Source organism: Hylobates moloch, unplaced genomic scaffold (assembly GCF_009828535.3).
Source record: "Hylobates moloch isolate HMO894 unplaced genomic scaffold, HMol_V3 SCAFFOLD_14, whole genome shotgun sequence".
Lineage (NCBI taxonomy): Eukaryota > Metazoa > Chordata > Mammalia > Primates > Hylobatidae > Hylobates > Hylobates moloch.
In genome coordinates, this window is record NW_026652289.1 from 87834306 (window position 1) to 87857144 (window position 22839).

A 22839-nucleotide genomic window follows, 5' to 3' on the forward strand; every position below is an offset into this window, starting at 1 on the left:
TTTCTGCAAAAAATTTAAAAAATTAGCCTGATATGTTGTGTGTGCCTGTGGTCCTAGTTACTTAGGAGGCTGAGACGGGAGGATTGCCTGAGCCCAGGAGGTCCAGGCTGCAGTGAGCCATGATTGCACCACTGCACTGCAGCGTTGGCAACAGAACAAGACGCTGCCTCAAAATAAATAAGTAATAAAATACAATAAGTTTAAAAATTTTCATGAGAACTATCTTTTGTAAGGGGTATTAATCAAAAGACTCAACTCAGAAAGAACTAAGTGACTATGACTGCTGGTCCTTGTGGCCCTGGATGCCTGCCACCTCCATGCTCCGGGGCTCTGTATAAATCCATAGGCTCATTCCTCTGGGATGCCTTCCTGCCCTGCCACCTTCCCCTGGTAGATGACTGCAGAACCCATGCCCTATGAACCCATGCTGAGCCAAGCACAACTTCTCTGTCTTTTTTTCTACCCTTTTTTTTCCTCTCCTCAATTTTTCTAGAGTAAATCATGCTGTCATAAGTCTGGTTTTAGAGAGAAACTTCTTGGAGTTTTGAGAAGCCAGCTCAGTATGACAATATCCTTCCTCTTTAAGGCAAAATAATATTCCATTGTCTGTGTATGCTACCTTTTTAAAATCCGTTCATTTGTCAATGAGCACTCGGATTGTTTCTACCTTTTGGCTATTGTGAATAATATTATTAGCATAGCTGTTCAATCTGTTTGAGCCCCTCCTTTTAATTCCTTTGGGTGTATACTCAGAAGTGGAACTACTGGATCATATGGTAATTGTATTTTTAGTTTTTTGAGGAATCACTCTACTATTTTCCACAGTGAGTATATCATTTTTCTTCCTACAAACAGTGCACAAGATTCTAATTTCTTCATATCCAGGCTGGCACTTGTTATTTTCTGTTGCTTTTATTGTTGTTTGTTTGTTTGTTTTTAATAGTGGCCATCCGAATGGGTGTGAGGTGTTATTTTGTGGTTTTGATTTGCAGTTCCCTATTAACTAATAATGTTTTCATGTGCTTATTGTCCGTTTGTATATCTTCTTGGGGGAAATGTCTATTTACGTTATTTTGCCATTTAAATCAGGTTAGTTTGTTTTTGTTGTTGAGTTCTAGGAGTTCTTTATGTATTCTGGATATTAACCACTTATCAGAGATACAATTTGCAAATATTTTCTCCCACTCAGTGGGTTGTCTTTTTACTCTGTTGTGCCCTATATGCACAGAAGTTTTAAATTTTGTTATAGTCAAATTCATTTATTTTTCTTTTGTTGCCTGATCTTCTGGTGTTGTATCCAAGAGATTGTTGTTAAATCCAATGTCAAGAAGCTTTCCGCCGTGTTTTCTTCTGATGGTTTTGTAGTTTTAGACCTTACAGTTAAGTCTCAAGTCCATTTTGAGTTAATTTTTGTTTATGGCGTAAGGTAAGGGTCCAGCTTCATTCTTTTGCCTGTGGATATCCAATTTTCCCAAGACTGTTGGTTGAAAAGACTGTCCATTCCCTCACTGAACGGTCTTGGCAACTTTGTGGAAGATCATTTGTCAGGGCTTAGTCTTGAGTCTTTGAATGATAAACCCTGAGCTGCCTGTGGCCAATCTCCTTCCTGGCTTCTACTGTCAGAGCTACTATTCTAATGCTTCATTTACATTAGCATGACTCAGCTTAAAAGAGCATCTACTGGCCGGGCACGGTGGCTCATGCCTGTAATCCCAGCACTTTGGGAGGCTGAGGTGGGCAGATCACTTGAGGTCAGGAGTTCGAGACCAACCTGGCTAACATAGTGAAACCCCGTCTCTACTAAAATTACAAAATTAGCTGGGCGTGGTGGCGGGCGCCTGTAATCCCAGCTACTTGGGAGGCTGACTCAGGAGAATCGCTTGAACTTGGGAGGTGGAGGTTGCAGTGAGTTGAGATTGCGCCATTGCACTCCACCATCTGAGACAAAGCAAGACCCTGTCTCAAAAAAAAAAAAAAAAAAAAAAATCCACTAAAAGCTTTTCATTTTCCTTGGCATTTTGCGAGTGTATGTGTGTGTGCACACTTATTGTAAACTCTTATCTCTTACACCCTTCATGGCACTGTTGCACTTATTACACTTACCGCTTCTCACTGCAAGCTGTTAAAGCTTTATGTTTGTTGGTTCTTTTAATTTAATGATATAAAAAACTCTGGAAGCCCAAAGTCTAATAAGTTGTATGAAACAACCAGAAAACTCTCTCGCTAAAAGCAGGTCCTTAACCGACTGACTGAACACCCTTTGGTATAAGCATAATCAAAGGTTTCGCAGTGTTTGGAGATGGAACACTTGTTGAATCCAATAATTTGAAGAAAGATGCTACCTAATTTCCATGGTAGTTAGCAGAGCTGAGTGTAAAATGAAGACTACTCCTTTTATGAGACTTGAGCACCATATACACAGTGCATGGAATTGTGTTGGGGCATTTTCCAAAATGCCAACCGCTCTTGCAGCTCACATGACTTGGCTGTACTGATGGACGTTGTAGGAGTTGGTTCAAATTCATTGTCATTGTTTTCATTACGGGAAGGGCTGGGGATCGCTGCCTAGGGCACAGACTAGTGGGTGTGCAATTTTATGAGACTGAGAGCTCAGAGCTGCCATTCATTGTTTCAGAAGTAGAGTGTGGAATTCCCTTTGTGAATGTTCAGTTCTTCAGCACAATTGAAGGAAGCACATTGACATAATTGCATAGACTACACTCTTGTTTCTATAGAAACAGTCTGTTTCATGGGGAAAGGTTCAGGAGTCTTGTTCATATTCCTCCTGGGCAGAAATTTTCTGGAATTGGCTCTGTCCCATCCTTTGTCAGTCACTGAGTGCAGGGTGAAGGAATGTCCTCCTTTCAGAGGACATCAGCCCCCGACTCAGAGGTCCGTGGGCTCAGCTGTCTCATGATCGGGCTTGCTCAGTTCTTTTGCTGCCATCAAAAGAGAAACTGGTTTCCCTTAAAGCCAAATGAGCCAGGGCAGCCTCTGACATATGGCGTTAGAGAGATCAACCTGTGATTATATAAATGTTATGCCTTCATAGTTGAAACAGTAATTCTTTGACTTATTAACCTTCCATTGTGTTTTGAGTTGGATTTAAACTCTGATGTATGTGCGTATATGTATCTTTAAGTCATATTGATAACAATAAATAATATTTCTCATTTTTTATTGGCGTATAGTCTCACTAGAACTTTGCCTTGAGTGGCTTTGCTTTGGAAAGATAGCTTGACAGCTATGTGGTGGACACATAACCCAACAATGTCACTGACATTGCTTCTCTCTTGTGTTGAGCTTTATAGCAAAACTTTGACATTAAATTACTCATGCAGTAGCTCACCTTGTATCTCCTATCTTTGCCATAAAAATCAGCTTAAGTAATGTTACGGTATATCTTTATAGTCTTCTATGACTGGCAACTTGCAGTGTATAAATATTTTATTTTCCTAGATAGATCTGAAAAGATACAAGAAAGAATCTCTCATCCTCCAAGAATTTTGAAAAGAAAGGCAGGCAGGGCTTGACTTATAATTACAAGAGAAGTCCCAAAGAAAGCTCTGCCCATGTGTGTTTCCAACATGTCCTTGTGATGCTATGTATGAGACTTTAGGACTTGAATGTGCTCTCCTCTGTCTTTCTCCGGCACGAAATATTAACATACATGTATTTTTCTCCACAGTAAAACCGACCGTAATTGACGTTGACATTTATGTTAACAGCATTGGTCCCGTGTCATCAATAAACATGGTAAGAAGCTCCTTTATTTTCTGATCTAACGGCTGTTGCACCTCTTCTTGTTACATTCTCATTGTGGATTTCTGTTTGAGATTTATCATGCAAGTTTAAAACTCACACTGACTTCTTAAATCTGTAGCACTGATTGGAATATTGAAAATGGTAAAAAAGAAATGAAGAAATAGAGCTTGTGACGGTAGTAGCATTTTGACTTTTAGTTTCTTCTTTCAACATCCAAGAGACCTGTCTTTTATAGTGTTTCTTAGGAAAGGATTCAAGATCACTCAGATTATACTTTTGTCTTCAGTTTGGACTTTGAGAGTAAATAAACTGCCTCTGCTTTTTAGTATGGGATCAAATATGTGCTTTCCCCGAGTAGGGTATTCCCACAGGCTTATAAGCAAATTCAGCTCAAGAACTACTGGATGTGAAAGAAGCCCTTCCCTGTGCAAAAGTGCCTGGCTATGAAGCAAGTGTGGGGGTATTGGAATACGTTAGGGTGAGAGCCATCTGTGGTGGGCTGAAGGCCACAGTCCACCTGCCAGCAAGGGGTTAACAGGACTACCTAGGATCCCTGAGCAGGCCTGGCAATTGCAGCCTCAAGCGTTGTCAGGAGCTCCCGCCTGCGCCTGTGGAGGTCCTGCCTGTGCTCCCTGCTGCACATTTGCTCCTGATTTGGGGAGACATGTGAGGCCGAGGGAGGGGAATTGCCAAAATGCTGACTTAAATGTCTTCTTTTCATTGCAGTGTTCTGTGGATGGAAATAACCCCTCCAAAATTAGTAGCAAAATCATTTCTTTTCATTGCCAGATTTTAAAAGTGTTCTTTTCTCTGGTGATATAAGGGTTCCATGCAGGAGTAAAGTTATATTTGTGGGTGATTCACTTAAAAAATCTCCATATCATCCCTAAACTGGAGCAAAGAAGTGGAATGAACAAAGGAGAATTATTTCACACAACCTATGTGCTGCAGATGGCTGTATATTAAAATCAAGTTGTGAATGTAATATTCCCCTTTCCTGATATATCATTATTCAGTTGACTGCATAGAGTAACCCTTTCTTATGTATGTTTCTTGTTCTGGAGTTTTATTTTCTTGCATTTGTTCCACAACCATTTATTCAACACCTTTATATCTAACATGTATTTATGTCTAACACTCGAAGAAGTGCCTTCCTGGCTATTTGGTTACAGAATTATTTCAGGAAGTCAATTGCATTTGCATATAGAGGGATTTTCCTGCAGGCCTATAACTTTAGAATTTACTTTGTGCCTCGTGTTAGGCTTTGTTATTGGAATCTACGGGAATTTTCATGTGGGAATCACGGGCTGCAGAGAAGGAGGCCGAGTGAGTGACAGGCTCCTTCGGGGTGATACGGCCCTGCTGCAGGAGTGGAAGGGATTTCTCCAGTGCGGTCCTCTTCATCTGAAACTTGACAGACAGGCAAGAGTTTGCTAGGTGGGATAAAGTTTGAAGGTCCTTGGTAACAAAGGAGGACAGAGTGCATCACCCAGCTGAGGACGAGGGAGTGATGTGTGGAGAGATGCCTGGAGGAGCACACAGGGGCAGCTGTGACCAAGGCCCTGAAGCTGCAGTTAAGAGTTGGACCTCAGCCTTCTCTTCCTCCAAAGCAGATCCCAGCATTTGGAAACTGTGAAAACCTTTTCCCATCAGAGATCTGAGCAGGTCATATTTCATGAGATTAGTTCAAATCCAGGCCAGGCGCAGTGGCTCACACCTGTAATCCCAGCACTTTGGGAGGCTGAGGCAGGCAGATCACGAGGTCAGGAGTTTGAGACCAGCCTGGTCAACATGATGAAACCGCGTCTCTACTAAAAATACAAAAAATCAGCCGGGCATGGTGGCGGGCGCCTGCAGTCCCAGCTACTCGAGAGGCTGAGGCAGAAGAATCGCTTGAATCCGGGAGGCGGAGGTTGCAATGAGCCAAGATGGAGCCACTGCACTCCAGCCTGGGCGACAGAGCTAGACTTCATCTCAAAAAAAAAAAAAAATCCATTAAGATTGCTAGTCAGACCCCTCTCTCCCTGAAAAAAACAAAAACTACATGATGATGCAGAGCTCACATTAGGGACTTGAAATCATGAACTCTGATCCTTCCCTGTGGGGTGAGAAACAACCTTAGAATGGCCAGGGGCATTGTAAGCCCTGGGCCCAGGAGGAAAACACGTGTGCACCAGCGTCCTGCTCATCTGGAGGCTGACACAGCAGGTTTCCAAGGCTGAGCTGTGGCAGGATGTGGAGTAGAAAGCTTTTTTCTATTAACTCTCTCATTTGTAAAACTTGCCCTGAATATTTTGAAACTTCATTTAGTCCAGTTGGTTTTCTTTCTAGCATGGCTCTCTACCCTACCGAAGGGGTGGGGAGCCAGTGTGGCTGCCTGCTGCTGTGTGAGTCGGAAGCAGCTGGCACGCAGCCCTGGGGAAGCCGAATGCTAGCAAGTGCTTTCCTCTGCAAAGAGTGCCGAGGCCGTAGTCAGCGCGCAGCAGGGATGGCACTGTCTAGGCCATTCTGGAGTCTGATTTCCTGAGGAAGACATAACGTACTACTAGCCTACCTCAGCTCAGCAAAGCATAGAGGGCAGGCAAGGATTTGTTTGAAACGCACACACACACACGCATGCACACATGCACACACTCATGCACACACACACAGGCACACACACGTACGTGTGTACACACACATCACACGCACACACACAGGCACACACACATACACGTGTACACACGCATCACACGCGCACACACAGGCACACACACACGCACACACATGCGCATTTACATGTTTAATTCCCATGTTCTCCTTGGGTGAGTTGCTGTGTGTCTCTCTCTGTTCCTTCACGCACATTCGCCATCCGACTAATGTGAGGCATCGTGGTGGGTGAAGGTGAGACACGATGAACCAAGGCCTGCTTTGGTGGGGCAAGTCTGTGGATGAGCTAAGTGCCAGAGTGGAGGTAGGTTCCCTTCTAAGCAGCCCGGAGCTGGCAGGCTCTGGCTGGCCTGAGGGAAGTTTCAAAGCCCTCAGGAGGCAGGGGCCTCGGGGACCACTTCTGGAAGAATGAGTGTTTCTTACCTTTGCGCTGGGAATGCTTTGCTGGGACGCCAGAATAATAAGGGCATCTCACATTGCCGAGCGCATCACATAGACCCGCTATGTCTGTGCAACCAAACAAGGCAATTTTAAAAGAAGTAAAGGGCTTAAAAATGAAACACAGATCTTAGGAAAAATAATAGAAATTTAAAAGTAGAGAACTGACGGTGTAGGTGAGTATTGGGGATTGAGTTAGCAATAAAAAAGAATATAAGAAAGACTAAGACAATCAAAGAATACAAGATGAGAAGAAGCACAATTTAGAGATGCAGACAGGGTTTAAGGATGTAAATTTGTATTGGGGGTTTGACCGTAAAGGTCAAGCCTGGTAAAATTATGGCTTCTTGTCCAAATAGTCATTTAACAATCAATGAAACAGGGAGCAATGACTATTTCACCTTCTCCTTCCTCTTCTTCCACCTTCTCTCACACTTTCTGCCTTTTGTTGATATTATTAACACTGAAGATTCCGCCTCAGCCATTCCTTCTGTTGAGTGGAAATGAAGTTGTGTCTCAATCTATTGTTTAATAGATTATATTTGTCTTGTTTATCCTGGAGCTGTTTATGCTTTTTCTAGTTATCGAGATTAGAAACGGGACCAGGGGAATGTTCCTTTACATGAAGCTTCCATATCATCCTCTGCCTTTGTCGCTGCAACATACCTAAATGTGTAGCATTCATCCTAGAAAGTGTGCGTGGTTTGTTTCCACACCAGGAAAGCTGCATGCAAGGGAGCTTGTGAGTTTATTTTTGAGAATATCCACTTCAAGCAGCCTTTTAGGAAAGCAAAGAAGAAAACCAATGTTCTGACACTTACTCTGTGCTATTGACCCCAAATCCTTTAATCTTCACAGGATCATAGTGGAGAAGATATTGACCTTTCTGCTTGTTTGTGTCCAGTAAGTGGGAGCTTGTGGAAGAGATCTTAGAGCAAGGTTCTGAGTGTGACCTGCTTGGCAACAAAGCCCTGGCTTTGTTTCCTAGTCAATATGGACACACAGCAGCTGTACATACCTGTAGGGTCACAGCCTTAACATGGAACTCCAGACATAAAGGGCTCAGTGTTACGATTGCTTTTCTGTGTTTTTTTTTTTTTTAAGAATTAAATTAATACATTTTATTTTTTGAGCATTTTTAGGTTTACATAAAAATTAAGCAGAAAGTAGAGTTCCCCTGTATATTTTCCTCTACACACACAGAGACACACACACACACAACACACAACACATTATTATTAACATCTTGCATTAGTGTATTGTATTTGTTACAATGGATGAATGCACCTTAATCCATGTTTATCATTCAAAGCCAATGGCTTATATTAGGATTCACTCTTGGTGTTGTTTATTTTATGGATTCCGACAAATGTCTAATGCCATGTATCTGCCACTATAGTATCTTAAGAACAGTGGCACTACCCTTAAATCCTCTGTGCTCCACCTGTTTATCCTTTCCTCTCCCCAGACGCTGGCAACCACTGATAATTTTACTGTTTCCATAGTTTTGCTTTTTCCTAACTGTCATATACTTCAAATTATACAATAGGCAGCCTTGTAGGATGGCTTTTTTCCTTCATTTTAAAAAGTACTGATACTAATTCATCTGAGGAAATCTAAGACTTGTAGTGAGCCAGTGTGATGTGACTATAGTGTGACCATGTGTTACCAGAAATTAATGGGATGGCTCTGTGGATTATGGGACAGGTCCAACATCACCAGAATTATATTATATGATAGATAACCTACACATTTAAAACTGAAAAGATGACATGCAGCCAGAGAAATAATAAGAGAACACATGAGGCCTCTCAACCTTATCTCTGCTCCATTCCACTGTGGCTGAAGGTTTAAGAAGTGAAGTCAGGATACCAAGTCCTGATTAGGGCCTGTGGAAGGTAAATTCCATTTGGCCACTACTGGAGGATGATCTATTGCTTTGTGGAACTCTTTTGGAGTCATCTAAACTCAGGAAAGTTTAAAATAAGTGACAGCTGAAGCACCATGATGCCCCTGACCATGTTTTGTTTTTCTTTGCATTCCTCCTGCGTGAAGTTCATAGCAGTTTTTGCATCTGTAGTTTGGTAACTTTCAGCAGTGTTTGAAAAACAGTGGCCATTATTTCTTAAATATTGTTTTGGCACCGTTCTAGGACTCTGGTCATGTGAAGGTTACATGCTTCTCCCAGGTCCCACTTGCTTTTATGCTTGTGCTGTTTTTTATTTCTTCCTTTGCACTCCATCTTTCAGCATATGAAGTCACTCTTCATCTCTGTCCTGTGATCTTTTAAAGCTGTCTATTGAGTTCTTGATTTCAGTTATTATGTTTTCAGTTCGAAAATTTTAATTTGATTATTTCTAATGTATGTTAGTTCTCTGGTGAGATTCTCCATCTTGCAATCTGTTTTCTGGAACACATTAGCCATGAAGTCCCTGCTGCCATCTCTGGTTCCATTTCTAATGTCTGTTTTCTTGCTTCTTTCTATTACTTGGTATGCCTGATGCATTAGTCTGTTTGTATTGCTGTAAAGGAATATCTGAGACTGGGTAATTTATAAAGAAAAGGGGTTTATTTGGTTCACAGTTCTGCTGGCTGTACAAGCATGGCACCAGCATCTGCTTCTGATGAGAGCCTCAGGAAGCTTCCAATCATGGCAGAGGTGAAGGGGGAGCCAGCTTGTCAATGGTGAGAAGGAGCAAGAGAGAGAGGGAGGAAGTGCCAGCCTCTTTTAAACAACCAGATCTCTTGTGAACTAACAGTGAGAACTCACTCATTACCATGAGCACAGCACTAAGCCATTCATGAGGGATCCATGTCTATGACGCAAACACCTCCCACCAGGCCCCACATCCAACAAGGGAATCACATTTTAACATGAGATTTGGAGGGGATGAAACATCGAAACCATATCACCTGGCGATTTTCATTGTGTACAAAGATTTGTAGAGGCATTGGGTGGTTTTTCCCTTGCCTCTCTGTAGGTCTGAGCTGGCCTTGCAGAGGCTCCACTGGGCTCTGGTTCCCTTACCTTTCTGCATCGTTCCCCAGAGGTCCCAACTGAGGGCCTGGAATGTGTCAACACCAAAAAATGGCTGACAATACGGCCCTTCTTTTTAAGCCATTTTTACAATTTTTTTTTATTATTATACTTGAAGTTTTAGGGTACATGTGCACAATGTGCAGGTTTGTTACATATGTATCCATGTGCCATGTTGGTTTGCTGCACCCATTAACTCGTCATTTAGCATTAGGTATATCTCCTAATGCTGTCCCTCCCCCCTCCCCCCACCCCACAACAGTCCCCGGAGTGTGATGTTCCCCTTCCTGTGTCCATGTGTTCTCATTGTTCAATTCCCACCTATGAGTGAGAACATGTGGTGTTTGGTTTTTTGTCCTTGCAATAGTTTACTGAGAATGATGGTTTCCAGTTTCATCCATGTCCCCACAAAGGACATGAACTCATCATTTTTATGGCTGCATAATATTCCATGGTGTATATGTGCCACATTTTCTTAATCCATTCTATCGTTGTTGGACATTTGGGTTGGTTCCAAGTCTTTGCTATTGCGAATAGTGCTGCAGTAAACATACGTGTGCATGTGTCTTTATAGCAGCATGATTTATAGTCCTTTGGGTATATACTCAGTAATGGGATGGCTGGGTCAAATGGTATTTCTAGTTCTAGATCCCTGAGGAATCACCACACTGACTTCTGCAATGGTTGAAGTAGTTTACAGTCCCACCAACAGTGTAAAAGTGTTCCTATTTCTCCACATCCTCTCCAGCACCTGTTGTTTCCTGACTTCTTAATGATGGCCATTCTAACTGGTGTGAGATGGTATCTCATTGTGGTTTTGATTTGCATTTCTATGATGGCCAGTGATGATGAGCATTTTTTCATGTATTTTTTGGCTGCATAAATGTCTTCTTTTGAGAAGTGTCTGTTCATGTCCTTCACCCACTTTTTGATGGGGTTGTTTGTTTTTTTCTTGTAAATTTGTTTGAGTTCATTGTAGATTCTGGATATTAGCCCTTTGTCAGATGAGTAGGTTGTGAAAATTTTCTCCCATTTTGTAGGTTGCCTGTTCACTCTGATGGTAGTTTCTTTTGCTGTGCAGAAGCTCTTTAGTTTAATTAGATCCCATTTGTCAATTTTGGCTTTTGTTGCCATTGCTCTTGATGTTTTAGACATGAAGTCCTTGCCCATGCCTATGTCCTGAATGGTATTGCCTAGGTTTTCTTCTAGGGTTTTTATGGTTTTAGGTCTAACATGTAAGTCTTTAATCCATCTTGAATTAATTTTTGTATAAGGTGTAAGGAAGGGATCTAGTTTCAGCTTTCTACATATGGCTAGCCAGTTTTCCTAGCACCATTTATTAAATAGGGAATCCTTTCCCCATTGCTTGTTTTTGTCAGGTTTGTCAAAGATCAGATAGTTGTAGATATGCATCATTATTTCTGAGGGCTCTGTTCAGTTCCATTGATCTATGTCTCTGTTTTGGTACCAGTACCATGCTGTTTTGGTTACTGTAGCCTTGTAGTATAGTTTGAAGTCAGGTAGTGTGATGCCTCCAGCTTTGTTCTTTTAGCTTAGGATTGACTTGGCGATGCGGGCTCTTTTTTGGTTCCATATGAACTTTAAAGTAGTTTTTTCCAATTCTGTGAAGAAAGTCATTGGTAGCTTGATGGGGATGGCATTGAATCTATAAATTACCTTAGCCAGTATGGCCATTTTCATGATATTGATTCTTCCAACCCATGAGCATGGAATGTTCTTCCATTTGTTTGTATCCTCTTTTATTTCATTGAGTGGTGGTTTGTAGTTCTCCTTGAAGAGGTCCTTCACGTCCCTTGTAAGTTGGATTCCTAGGTATTTTATTCTCTTTGAAGCAATTGTGAATGGGAGTTCACTCCTGATTTGGCTCTCTGTTTGTCTGTTATTGGTGTACAAGAATGCTTGTGATTTTTGTACATTGATTTTGTATCCTGAGACTTTGCTGAAGTTGCTTATCAGCTTGAGGAGATTTTGGGCTGAGACAATGGGGTTTTCTAGATATACAATCATGTCATCTGCAAACAGGGACAATTTGACTTCCTCTTTTCCTAATTGAATACCCTTTATTTCCTTCTCCTGCCTGACTGCCCTGGCCAGAACTTCCAACACTATGTTGAATAGGATTGGTGAGAGAGGACATCCCTGTCTTGTGCCAGTTTTCAAAGGGAATGCTTCCAGTTTTTGCCCATTCAGTATGATATTGGCTATGGGTTTGTCATAGATAGCTCTTATTAGTTGGAGATACATCCCATCAATACCTAATTTATTGAGAGTTTTTAGCATGAAGTGTTGTTGAATTTTGTCAAAGGCCTTTTCTGCATCTATTGAGATAATCATGTGGTTTTTGTCTTTGGTTCTGTTTATATGCTGGATTACATTTATTGATTTGCGTATGTTGAACCAGCCTTACATCCCAGGGATGAAACCCACTTGATCATGGTGGATAAGCTTTTTGATGTGCTGCTGGATTCGGTTTGCCAGTATTTTACTGAGGATATTTGCATCAATGTTCATCAAGGATATTGGTCTGAAATTCTCTTTTTTGGCCGTGTCTCTGCCAGGCTTTGGTATCAGGATGACGCTGGCCTCGTAAGATGTGTTAGGGAGGATTCTCTCTTTTTCTATTGATTAGAATAGTTTCAGAAGGAATGGTACCAGTTCCTCCTTGTACCTCTGGTAGAATTTGGCTGTGAATCCATCAGGTCCTGGACTCTTTTTGGTTGGTAAGATATTGAGTATTGCCACAATTTCAGAGCCTGTTATTGGTCTATTCAGAGATTCTTCCTGGTTTAGTCTTGGGAGGGTGTATTTGTCGAGGAATTTATCCATTTCTTCTCGATTTTCTTCTAGTTTATTTGCATAGAGGTGTTTGTAGTATTCTCTGATGGTAGATTGTATTTCTGTGGGATCGGTGGTGATATCCCCTTTATCATTTTTTATTGCATCTATGTGATTCTTCTCTCTCTTCTTCTTTATTAGTCTTGCTAGCAGTCTATCAATTTTGTTGATCTTTTCAAAAAACCAGCTCCTGGGTTCATTAATTTTTTGAAAGGTTTTTGTGTCTCTATTTCCTTCAGTTCTGCTCTGATTTTAGTTATTTCTTGCCTTCTGCTAGCTTTTGAATGTGTTTGCTCTTGCTTTTCTAGTTCTTTTAACTGTGATGTTAGGGTTTCAATTTTGGATCTTTCCTGCTTTCTCTTGTGGGCATTTAGTGCTATAAATTTCCCTCTACACACTGCTTTGAATGTGTCCCAGAGGTTCTGGTATGTTGTGTCTTTGTTCTTGTTGGTTTCAAAGAACATATTTATTTCTGCCCCCATTTCATTATGTACCATGTGGTCATTCAGGAGCATGTTGTTCAGTTTCCATGTAGTTGAGCGGTTTTGAGTGAGTTTCTTAATCCTGAGTTCTAGTTTGATTGCACTGTGGTCTGAGAGACAGTTTGTTATAATTTCTGTTCTTTTACATTTGCTGAGGAGTGTTTTACTTCCAACTATGTGGTCAATTTTGGAATAGGTCTGGTGTGGTGCTGAAAAAAATGTATATTCTGTTGATTTGGGGTGGAGAGCTCTGTAGATGTCTATTAGTTCTGCTTGGTGCAGAGCTGAGTTCAATTCCTGGGTATCTTGTTAACTTTCTGTCTCATTGATCTAATGTTGACAGTGGGGTGTTAAAATCTCCCATTATTATTGTGTAGGAGTCTAAGTCTCTTTGTAGGTCACTCAGGAGTTGCTTTATGAATCTTGGTGCTCCTGTATTGGATGCATATATTTGTAAGATAGTTAGCTCTTCTTGTTGAATTGATCCCTTTACCATCATGTAATGGCCTTCTTTTTCTCTTTTGATCTTTGTTGGTTTAAAGTCTATTTTATCAGAGACTAGGATTGCAACCCCTGCCTTTTTTTGTTTTCCATTTGCTTGGTAGATCTTCCTCCATCCCTTTATTTTGAGTCTATGTGTGTCTCTGTGTGTGAGATGGGTCTCCTGAATACAGCACACTGATGGGTCTTGACTCCTTATCCAATTTGCCAGTCTCTGTCTTCTAATTGGAGCATTTAGCCCATTTACATTTAAAGTTAATATTGTTATGTGTGAATTTGATCCTGTCATTATGATGTTAGCTGGTTATTTTGCTCGTTAGTTGATGCAGTTTCTTCCTAGCCTCAATGGTCTTTACAATTTGGCATGTTTTTGCAGTGGCTGGTACCGGTTGTTCCTTTCCATGTTTAGTGCTTCCTTCAGGAACTCTTTTAGGGCAGACCTGGTAATGACAAAATCTCTCAGCATTTGCTTGTATGTAAAGTATTTTATTTCTCCTTCACTTGTGAAGCTTAGTTTGGCTGGATGTGAAATTCTGGGTTGAAAATTCTTTTCTTTAAGAATGTTGAATATCGGCCCCCACTCTCTTCTGGCTTGTAGAGTTTCTGCTGAGAGATCAGCTGTCAGTCTGATGGGCTTCCCTTTGTGGGTGATCCGACCTTTCTCTCTGGCTGCCCTTAACATTTTTTCCTTCGTTTCAACTTTGGTGAATCTGACAATTATGTGTCTTGGAGTTGCTCTTCTTGAGGAGTATCTTTGTGGTGTTCTCTGTATTTCCTGAATCTGAATATTGGCCTGCCTTCCTAGATTGGGGAAGTTCTCCTGGATAATATCTTGCAGAGTGTTTTCCAACTTGGTTCCATTCTCCCCGTCACTTTCAGGTACACCAATCAGACGTAGATTTGGTCTTTTCACATAGTCCCATATTTATTGGAGGCTTTGTTCATTTCTTTTTATTCTTTTTTCTCTAAACTTCCCTTTTCATTTCATTTCATTCATTTCATCTTCCATCACTGATACCCTTTCTTCCAGTTGATCACATCGGCTACTGAGGCTTCTGCATTCTTCACATAGTTCTCGAAACTTGGCTTTCAGCTCCATCAGCTCCTTTAAGCACTTCTCTGCATTGGTTATTTTAGTTAAACATTCGTCTAATTTTTTTTCAAAGTTTTTAACTTCTTTGCCATTGGTTTGAATTTCCTCCTGTACCTCGGAGTAGTTTGATCGTCTGAAGGCTTCTTCTCTCAGCTCGTCAAAGTCATTCTCCGTCCAGCTTTGTTCCGTTGCTGGTGAGGAACTGCGTTCCTTTGGAGGAGGAGCGGTGCTCTGCTTTTTAGAGTTTCCAGTTTTTCTGCTCTGTTTTCTCCCCATCTTTGTAGTTTTTTCTACTTTTGGTCTTTGATGATGGTGATGTACAGATGGGTTTTTGGTGTGGGTGTCCTTTCTGTTTGTTAGTTTTCCTTCTAACAGACAGGACCCTCAGCTGCATGTCTGTTGGAGTTTGTTAGAGGTCCACTCCAGACCCTGTTTGGCTGGGTGTCAGCAGCAGTGGCTGCAGAACAGCGGATTTTTGTGAACCACAAATTCAGCTGTCTGATTGTTCCTCTGGAATTTTTGTCTCAGAGGAGTACCCGGCCGAGTGAGGTGTCAGTCTGTCCCTACTGGAGGATGCCTCCCAGTTAGGCTGCTCGGGGGTCAGGGACCCACTTTAGGAGGCAGTCTGCCCGTTCTCAGATCTCCAGCTGCATGCTGGGAGAACCCCTACTCTCTTCAAAGCTGTCAGACAGGGACATTTAAGTCTGCAGAGGTTACTGCTGACTTTTTGTTTGTCTGTGCCCTGCCTCCAGAGGTGGAGCCTACAGAGGCAGGCAGGCCTCCTTGAGCTGTGGTGGGCTCCACCCAGTTGAGCTTCCTGGCTGCTTTGTTTACCTAAGCAATCCTGGGCATTGGCAGGCGCCCCTCCCCCAGCCTCACTGCTGCCTTGCAGTTTGATCTCAAATTGCTGTGCTAGCAATCAGCGAGACTCCGTGGGCGTAGGACCCTCCGAGCCAGGTGCGGGACACAATCTCCTGGTATGCTGTTTTCCAAGCCTGTTGGAAAAGCATGGTATTAGGGTGGGAGTGACCCGATTTTCCAGGTGCTATCTGTCACCCCTTTCTTTGACTAAGAAAGGGAACTCCCTGACCCCTTGCGCTTCCTGAGTGAGGCAATGCCTTGCCCTGCTTCAGCTTGCGCCTAGTGCGCTGCACTGACTGTCCTGCACCCACTGTTTGGCACTCCCTAGTGAGATGAACCCGGTACCTCAGATGGAAATGCAGAAATCACCCATCTTCTGCGTCGCTCACGCTGGGAGCTGTAGACCGGAGCTCTTCCTATTCGGCCATCTTCTACGATTGTTTTTTAACCTCTTATGTTGTACAACTTAGTAAATACGATCAGGAGATAACTAGTATTGGTTGGCTTTCTTCTCTGACATTCATATTCCCTGAAATTGTGGCCTCTCCTTTTTTGACTCTTTGACCAGTTTTTCCCTCAGGCTCTGCCAGGTTTTTATTCTCTCTGTCCAGGTTTTCACATTACGTGCCCTGTCAGCAGAAGACAAGTTCTGGGGGGAAGTGGCGTGCAGGAAATATTTACCATGGTGAGCCTGCTGCCTCTGTTTTTGGCTTCTTCCAATGGATTTTTGCTTAGCTTTCTTGCTTGCTCTTAGTGAGAGTGCCAGTCTACTGCAAGGTATCCTATCCTAGCCATGCATCCTTGATTTGGAAATTTAAGTTTAGGTGGAATAAGGATTGATTCTGAATTGATTCTGGATATCTAGCAAGGAAGTAAGTTGGAGCAGAGTCAAAGCAGATACAATCTGACTGGGAGATTTTTTTTGTTGTTGCTTTGGTAACCTCCTGAACTGCCTTCAGTTTAGAGAATAAGAGGATTTTCTAGGGTTCATTGTTTTCAGGTTTTTTCTATAAAACAGTGATGCTTTGAACGACACTAAAGGGTACGAATAATGTATTTCTTTTAGCGATATTAGCTTTAGATGAAAAAAGCATGTGGCCTTTTTCAGTTGTTTAAGAGGATGATGGTCTTATATGTGGTTTTCATATTATTTTATAAAATGAACAATATTTCATTTTCCACTTGAAAAATGAAAAAATTTTATTGCTGTCATAGATTTTTTTGTGGTTTTATGCAGTAATACAGTATATAGTAAATGTTCAAAAGGATTGTTGCTATTCTTGCTATTATATTACAACCTGTAAATTTTGTGACACTTTCAGTTTTATGTCATCCATAAATTCTTCTCTCAGTGTTCATGGCCTTTGGACCTGATGAATTGGCATTACTGGCAAGCTTGTTAGAAATGCAGAGAATCATGCCAAACCCCAGATCTCCTTGAATCAGAATCTGCATTTTAACAGGATCTCCAGATCATTGTCATCCACCTTAAAATGTGAGGGATACCATCTAACTCACCATGACTTCTCCATGTGAAAGGCATACACAGCTTACCCTGTATGAAAACGTATATGCCTGTGTTGATGCCTTAATTTGATGTTTTCTATTCTCGAAAAGCATACATCTCCTCTGGCTTTGTGGATCTCCTGTCGTCCTCTTTCTGCAGAGTTAGAGAATAATCCATCATTGAAGATTCAGGCCATGCATGTAACTCAGGGCCAGTTCTCTTAATGCTCTCATTTTATGTTGGGGCAAATTAAGAAGTCTGCCCGTGGCCACGTGGTCAGTGTGTTATTTATTTGTTTTATTTTATTTAAAAAAAGAAGTGAAAAATAATACCTTTGCACATTAAGTGTGTGTGTTCAAGATTTGTTTCATCACTGGAAAAATAAATCTTTCCACACTAATAACAATAGGAGCAATAATTTAACATATACATGTTAGTAAGTAAAACAATAGAGTCCTACCCTGGAGGAGCCACACAAGGTCTGTGGGAATGATCTCTGCAAATTAAAAAAAAAAAAACCTCCAAGAACAAAAAAGAAGATGACACTTAAAGGCTTTTGAGCCTGAGATCCATCGAGTCTTGTGTGGCAGATGCCCATGAGCCCTGGACCAAGGCCCACATGTCTTTTTGGTCACTTACTTACCCCAAGCATCCAGTCCAGAGGCCCTTGTAAATATGTGTCAAGTGAGTGAATGGATAGCAGTCCTTATCTCCCTCTGCCTCTCATGTGCATGCCCGCTAGTCTGTTTTCTGTGTGAACACATCGTGCTCTACATGCCTGCACACTACTGTCTTCAGGTCACAATTTCCTTAGTTAGTAGGCTTCTTTTGCTCCAGTAGTCTTAGCTAACACTGTGTCCAGGGCTTCTGCTGTTTTGAGGATGCAATCCTGACGTTAAACCTATGAGGCCATGGCTGTCAGCACCCAAGCTCACGGGTAATGGAGTGACGCAGCTTAGGAGACTCCTCTGAGAGTTCACAGGCCGTCCATCTGGAAGATGAAAGGACCACCACGCACATGTCACCATCCCTGGAAGAAGAAGGGAACCTGGGTGGGCTTGGCCAAAAGGCACGTCTGACGTGTAAAACTGCTTAATTTTAAACTCACACTCTGTGTCCTCTTTTCTCTGTCCTCTGGTATCTTAGAACGTCTCATCATTTTATACAAAATGTCATTAGAGATGCCACCTGGTAGGATGGGGTGTTGCCCATTGTAGGAATGAATGGGAACTTTTCAGTGATTTAGGGACACTGAGATGTCAGTAATCATGATAAGACACCAGATCTTTGTTAGTGGCGATCTCATGCACTGCCTCCTTCAGATGTGTGAATAGCTTCTTATTTTCCTTTCATCTTGAACTTCTGTACTTCGATTGGATATTTCACAATTGATTTTCCTCATTCTTCACAATATGAGCTGCATAATGTACCTCTGACAAGAGCACCATCTTTATTTTCCACAAAACTCCTTTTGCGAAAATGTGGGGCTGTTGAATTGGGCCCCCTGTTAGCACATTTGAAGAAACTCTCCCGTTTCACCTTGACAGGTTTGCTGCAAGCCCCTGCACAGGCCCCACTTGGCTAGAGACAGGGAGCCACGTGGAGCTTGCCATGGCCGGGTGTGCGTGGACAGCGGGATTGGGGAAGGACAGGACGAGGCACCGTTATGGGCCCTATGGCGGGTGCTGACGTGCATCTTTCACAGAAGCCCCTTGGGCAGCACTGTGGAGGATGGCGGTGGGGGCTGGAAAGGCTGAGTTACAGAGATGTGAGGGGAAATGTGAAATTCCAGGGTGAGAAATGGTGAGTTCTGAGTCTGAAGATTTGCAATGGGCTGCAGAAGAGGCTGTGGATTTGAGAAATATAACCTCCAAGACATGATTGAATGCACATATGCATTGAGGAGTGGGAGAAGTCAAGGGTGACTCACATCCTAACAGCATTTGCTAATCCGATAAATATGACTGAGCACCTGCTATGTGCAAGATGCTGAAGCAGGTAATGGGAACACAGCAGTGAAGGGAATTAATAAAACTGTGGTATTCATGAGGCTTCAGTTTCTTTGAGGTAAGACATCGAATAAACAAACATGCACACTGTTATTTCAAATTGTGGAAAGTTTTATAAAGAAATTAAACTCCTGGGTGTGGCCACACCATGAAGGTTTCCTTGCATGGGATTTGGGCCGGGCAGGAGAGGGGAGAAGGCTTGGACATGAGAGCTCCTAGGCGCCAGACCACAGGGGAGCCCTGCAGACCAATGTGAGGGGCCTGCATTTTGTTCTGGGCTCAGGAAGAAGCCTATGCAAGGTACTAAGCAGGGAAATTGTGTAATGTGTTTCACTTTTAAATGCCGGCCGGGCACGGTGGCTCACGCCTGTAATCCCAGGACTTTGGGAAGCTGAGGTGGGCGGATCATAAGGTCAGGAGTTGGAGACCAGCCTGACCAACATGGTGAAACACCGTCTCTACTAGAAATACAAAAATTAGCTGGGCTTCGTGGCATGCACCTATAATCCCAGCTACTCAGGAGGCTGAGGCAGGAGAATTGCTTGAACCTGGGAGGCAGAGGTTGCAGTGAGCCGAGATCTCACCATTTCACTCCAGCCTGGGCGACAGAACAAGACTCCGTCTCAAAAATAATAATAATACTAATAATGCCGTAGACTGACTATGTGAGGGGTTGAAAGGCCAGCCTTCCCTGACCTCAGTTCCTTGGAGACAGTAGAATACAGCTATGAATCTTGTTGACAGAGCCTTTCATATGTTGAATTATGTCCCCCACAAAAGGTATAGGTTGAGTTCCATCCTCCAATTCCTTAGAATGTGACTTTATTTGGAAATGGGGTCATTGCAGATGTAATTCATTAAGGTCATTCTGGAGAAGGGTGGCCCCTACTGCAGTATGACTGATGTCCTTATGAAGAGGGGAGATTTGGAGAGGACTCACATGCTGACAGGGAGAACGCCAGGTGAAGAAGGAGACAGAGATCAGGGTGATCCTCTATAAGCCAAGGAACACCAAAGATACCAGCAAATACCAGAAGCTGGGGCAGAGCCCTGGAGCAGCTTCTCCCTCACAGCCCCCACAGAGCACCAGCCCTGCTGACACCTTGATCTCGGCCTTCCACCCTCCAGAACCCGGAGAGAATACACAACTGTTGTGTGAGCCCCGGGCAGTGGTGCTGCGTTACCACAGCAGCCCGGCACTAGCACTAACACAGGCCTAGCCTACATTTCGCAGGTCCTTTCCCTATATAAGACATTCTGTAAGAATTGAAGAAAGAGGAGAGAAACACAAAGGGTGGCTCGACAGTCAACAGGGACAGGTTTATTTTAAATAAACCTGAGAGACTGGCTGAGTTAGGTCAGAGGCACTCTTTCTTACAGACTAAGAGTTTGTAAGGATTCAGGGTGGGAGAGTTTACCAGAGGCTTGGACTGCTTTTGTGTCTCTTTGTTGTGGTTATCTGGGAGGGAGAGTTGTTTTCTCTTCCCATACATCTTTCTGCAGCTGCAGGCATATCCCCTGAGTCTGCTTTTAGCTTCCCTATCTTAGTGCACCTGAAGGGAAAGGAAGGTGCTTATTAAGGGCCACTGTTTTACTGGGACCTATTGGATGAGGGTGAAGTTTGGCAGTTACGCAAGAGACTTTCCTCCCACATCCCTCTGTGCCCGAGTGGTCTTATCTGTGTTTTACTGTCTGCTCTTTCTGGCTGCTGGTAGTTAGAAGAGAAGTGATTTCCTTGAAATGCAGGAGTCTAGAAAGGGAGCTGGAGTTTAAAGTGGTAGTGTTTGTCTGAGATCATAGTGCTCCTGCTCTGTCAGATTCCTACTTTCCACGTGCCACCGACTTGCTGCTTGCCTGGGAGGCTGCTTGCCTGGGAGGCTGCTTGCCTGGGAGGCTTGCCCTCACTCCGTCCCCAGCATGCAGAGTCCCAGTCAGGCTCTGGCCAGCAGATGTGGGGAAGAGCCTGCAGCATCCATCTGTGTGTGGCTGCTTAGCAAGGTCGAGAGCTGTCTCGGTCGGGTCCTGGTCCATGCTCTGTGACTAGTCCTAGAACAGCCCCGTCTCAGTCCGGTTGGCCGCTATAACAAATACCTTAGACTGGGTAGTTTACATACTGCAGGCATTTATTGCACACAATTCTAAGACTGCGAAGTCCAAGATCAAGGCGCCGGCAGGGGCAGCATATGGTGAGGGCTGCTGTCTGCTTCTGTGGTACTTTCTGTGTGTCTTCACATGGTGCAGGGGACATAAATTGTGAGGGACAACGTTCCTTCATGTCTATAGGGTCTCTCAGTCATGTCCTTCTGTACCAAGGTCTTATTACTCCCCAAGCCCAGGCATTCTTTTGAGGCATCAAATTCCAAGGCTGGGAGTTCGATGAGTTTCTCGCCTCTCCTGTCCCATGGCAGGTGTGCCCACCACCTATGGACACTGGTGCTGCTCACCACACTCTTCCCTGGCACCACACTCTTCCCTGGCACCACACTCTTCTGGACACCGCCGGCTTTCTTGCCCTGTGTTAGGGTTGGCAGAGCCTGAAAAGCTGGGAAAGTGGCACAGGCTGTGTCGATATCTTTCCCACTTTGTGAGTGACATCCTCACATTCTCCAGGATCAACCAAGCTCTCGTGGCCTGGGGCACGTGGGAACCATGCAGTGTGGCCTCCCAGGGGTGCAGGGAGCCCTGCCCCAGAAAGGCAGAGGGTAGAGGGCAAGTGTGTTGGGGAGTTGGGGATGTCAGAGTGACAGCAGAAGAGCCAGAGCTCGGCCATGGGAACGTCAGCAAAGAACTGTCAAGAAGAAACTGATCTCCTGAGAGAGGGAAAGGTATGCCACTCTCCCCTCCTGGGTGGAGCCTGAGGAGATGTGTGCCATGAGTAAGGTGGTGCCTTATCAAAGAAAAGCAGAGCCAGCAGAAATCAAATCAGTGATGGCACATTTTATTCAGGACTATTGCAAAGGGAAAAAGACTCCAGTGAAGAGCTGGGCTGGGCTCCTTTACAAATAGAGCAGGGACGAGTGGGCATGATGGCCAAGGAGCAGAGGGTCAGTGGGTGGAAAGTTACTCAGAGGAGATGCCAAGTCTGCGGGCAGTTCTGGCTTTACCAGCCTAAAGGGGTTCCTGCTGAAGGCAGGTCAGCATGGTTCCGTGGGGAATTCTTGCCAGACTGACTTAGCTGGGCTTCTTGCTAATGGGCCTAGGAGAAGGATCAGGGCCTGACTAAAGACTGGCCAAGCACAGGATTTTTGTCACATTGAGGACAGGATGTGGAGCTAGACCGAGCTAGACCATGGGGCTGCCTGCTACAGGAACACTGGGCTTTCTGCACTGAATAAGAGAGGAAGGTACAGGAGTGCAGCCGGCCTGGTGGCCCTGTCATTTCTTTGCCGGCTGCACCATGGAGTGGCCTTAGGTCCCTGTGTGCTGCTCAGCAGTTGTGTGTAAGGAAACTCTGCATTGGGAGGAAGCCGAATCCAGTGACCGCCAGCTCCACAAACATGAAGTGTTACGAAGACGCCACAAGGAGAGTGCTTCACAGCATCGTTTCATTCTTCAGCCCCCGAATCCATTTTCCAACTCAACTCTAAGTAGGACCCACTGTTTCCTGACAGTGCATGCAGCTGTCAGGAAAGCACAGAACT

At 43.5% G+C, this 22839-nt stretch overlaps 1 protein-coding gene across 2 annotated transcripts in view; it reads left to right on the forward strand.

Annotated features, from left to right (window-relative positions):
• Positions 1-22839, forward strand: part of GABRG3 (gamma-aminobutyric acid type A receptor subunit gamma3) — a 561917-nt gene that overhangs the window by 50712 nt on the left and 488366 nt on the right. For both annotated transcript variants that reach the window (XM_032176338.2, XM_032176339.2), the window contains exon 3: positions 3689-3756. In XM_032176338.2, the coding sequence (XP_032032229.1) occupies positions 3689-3756 (68 nt within the window). The remainder of the gene's footprint in view (positions 1-3688; positions 3757-22839) is intronic.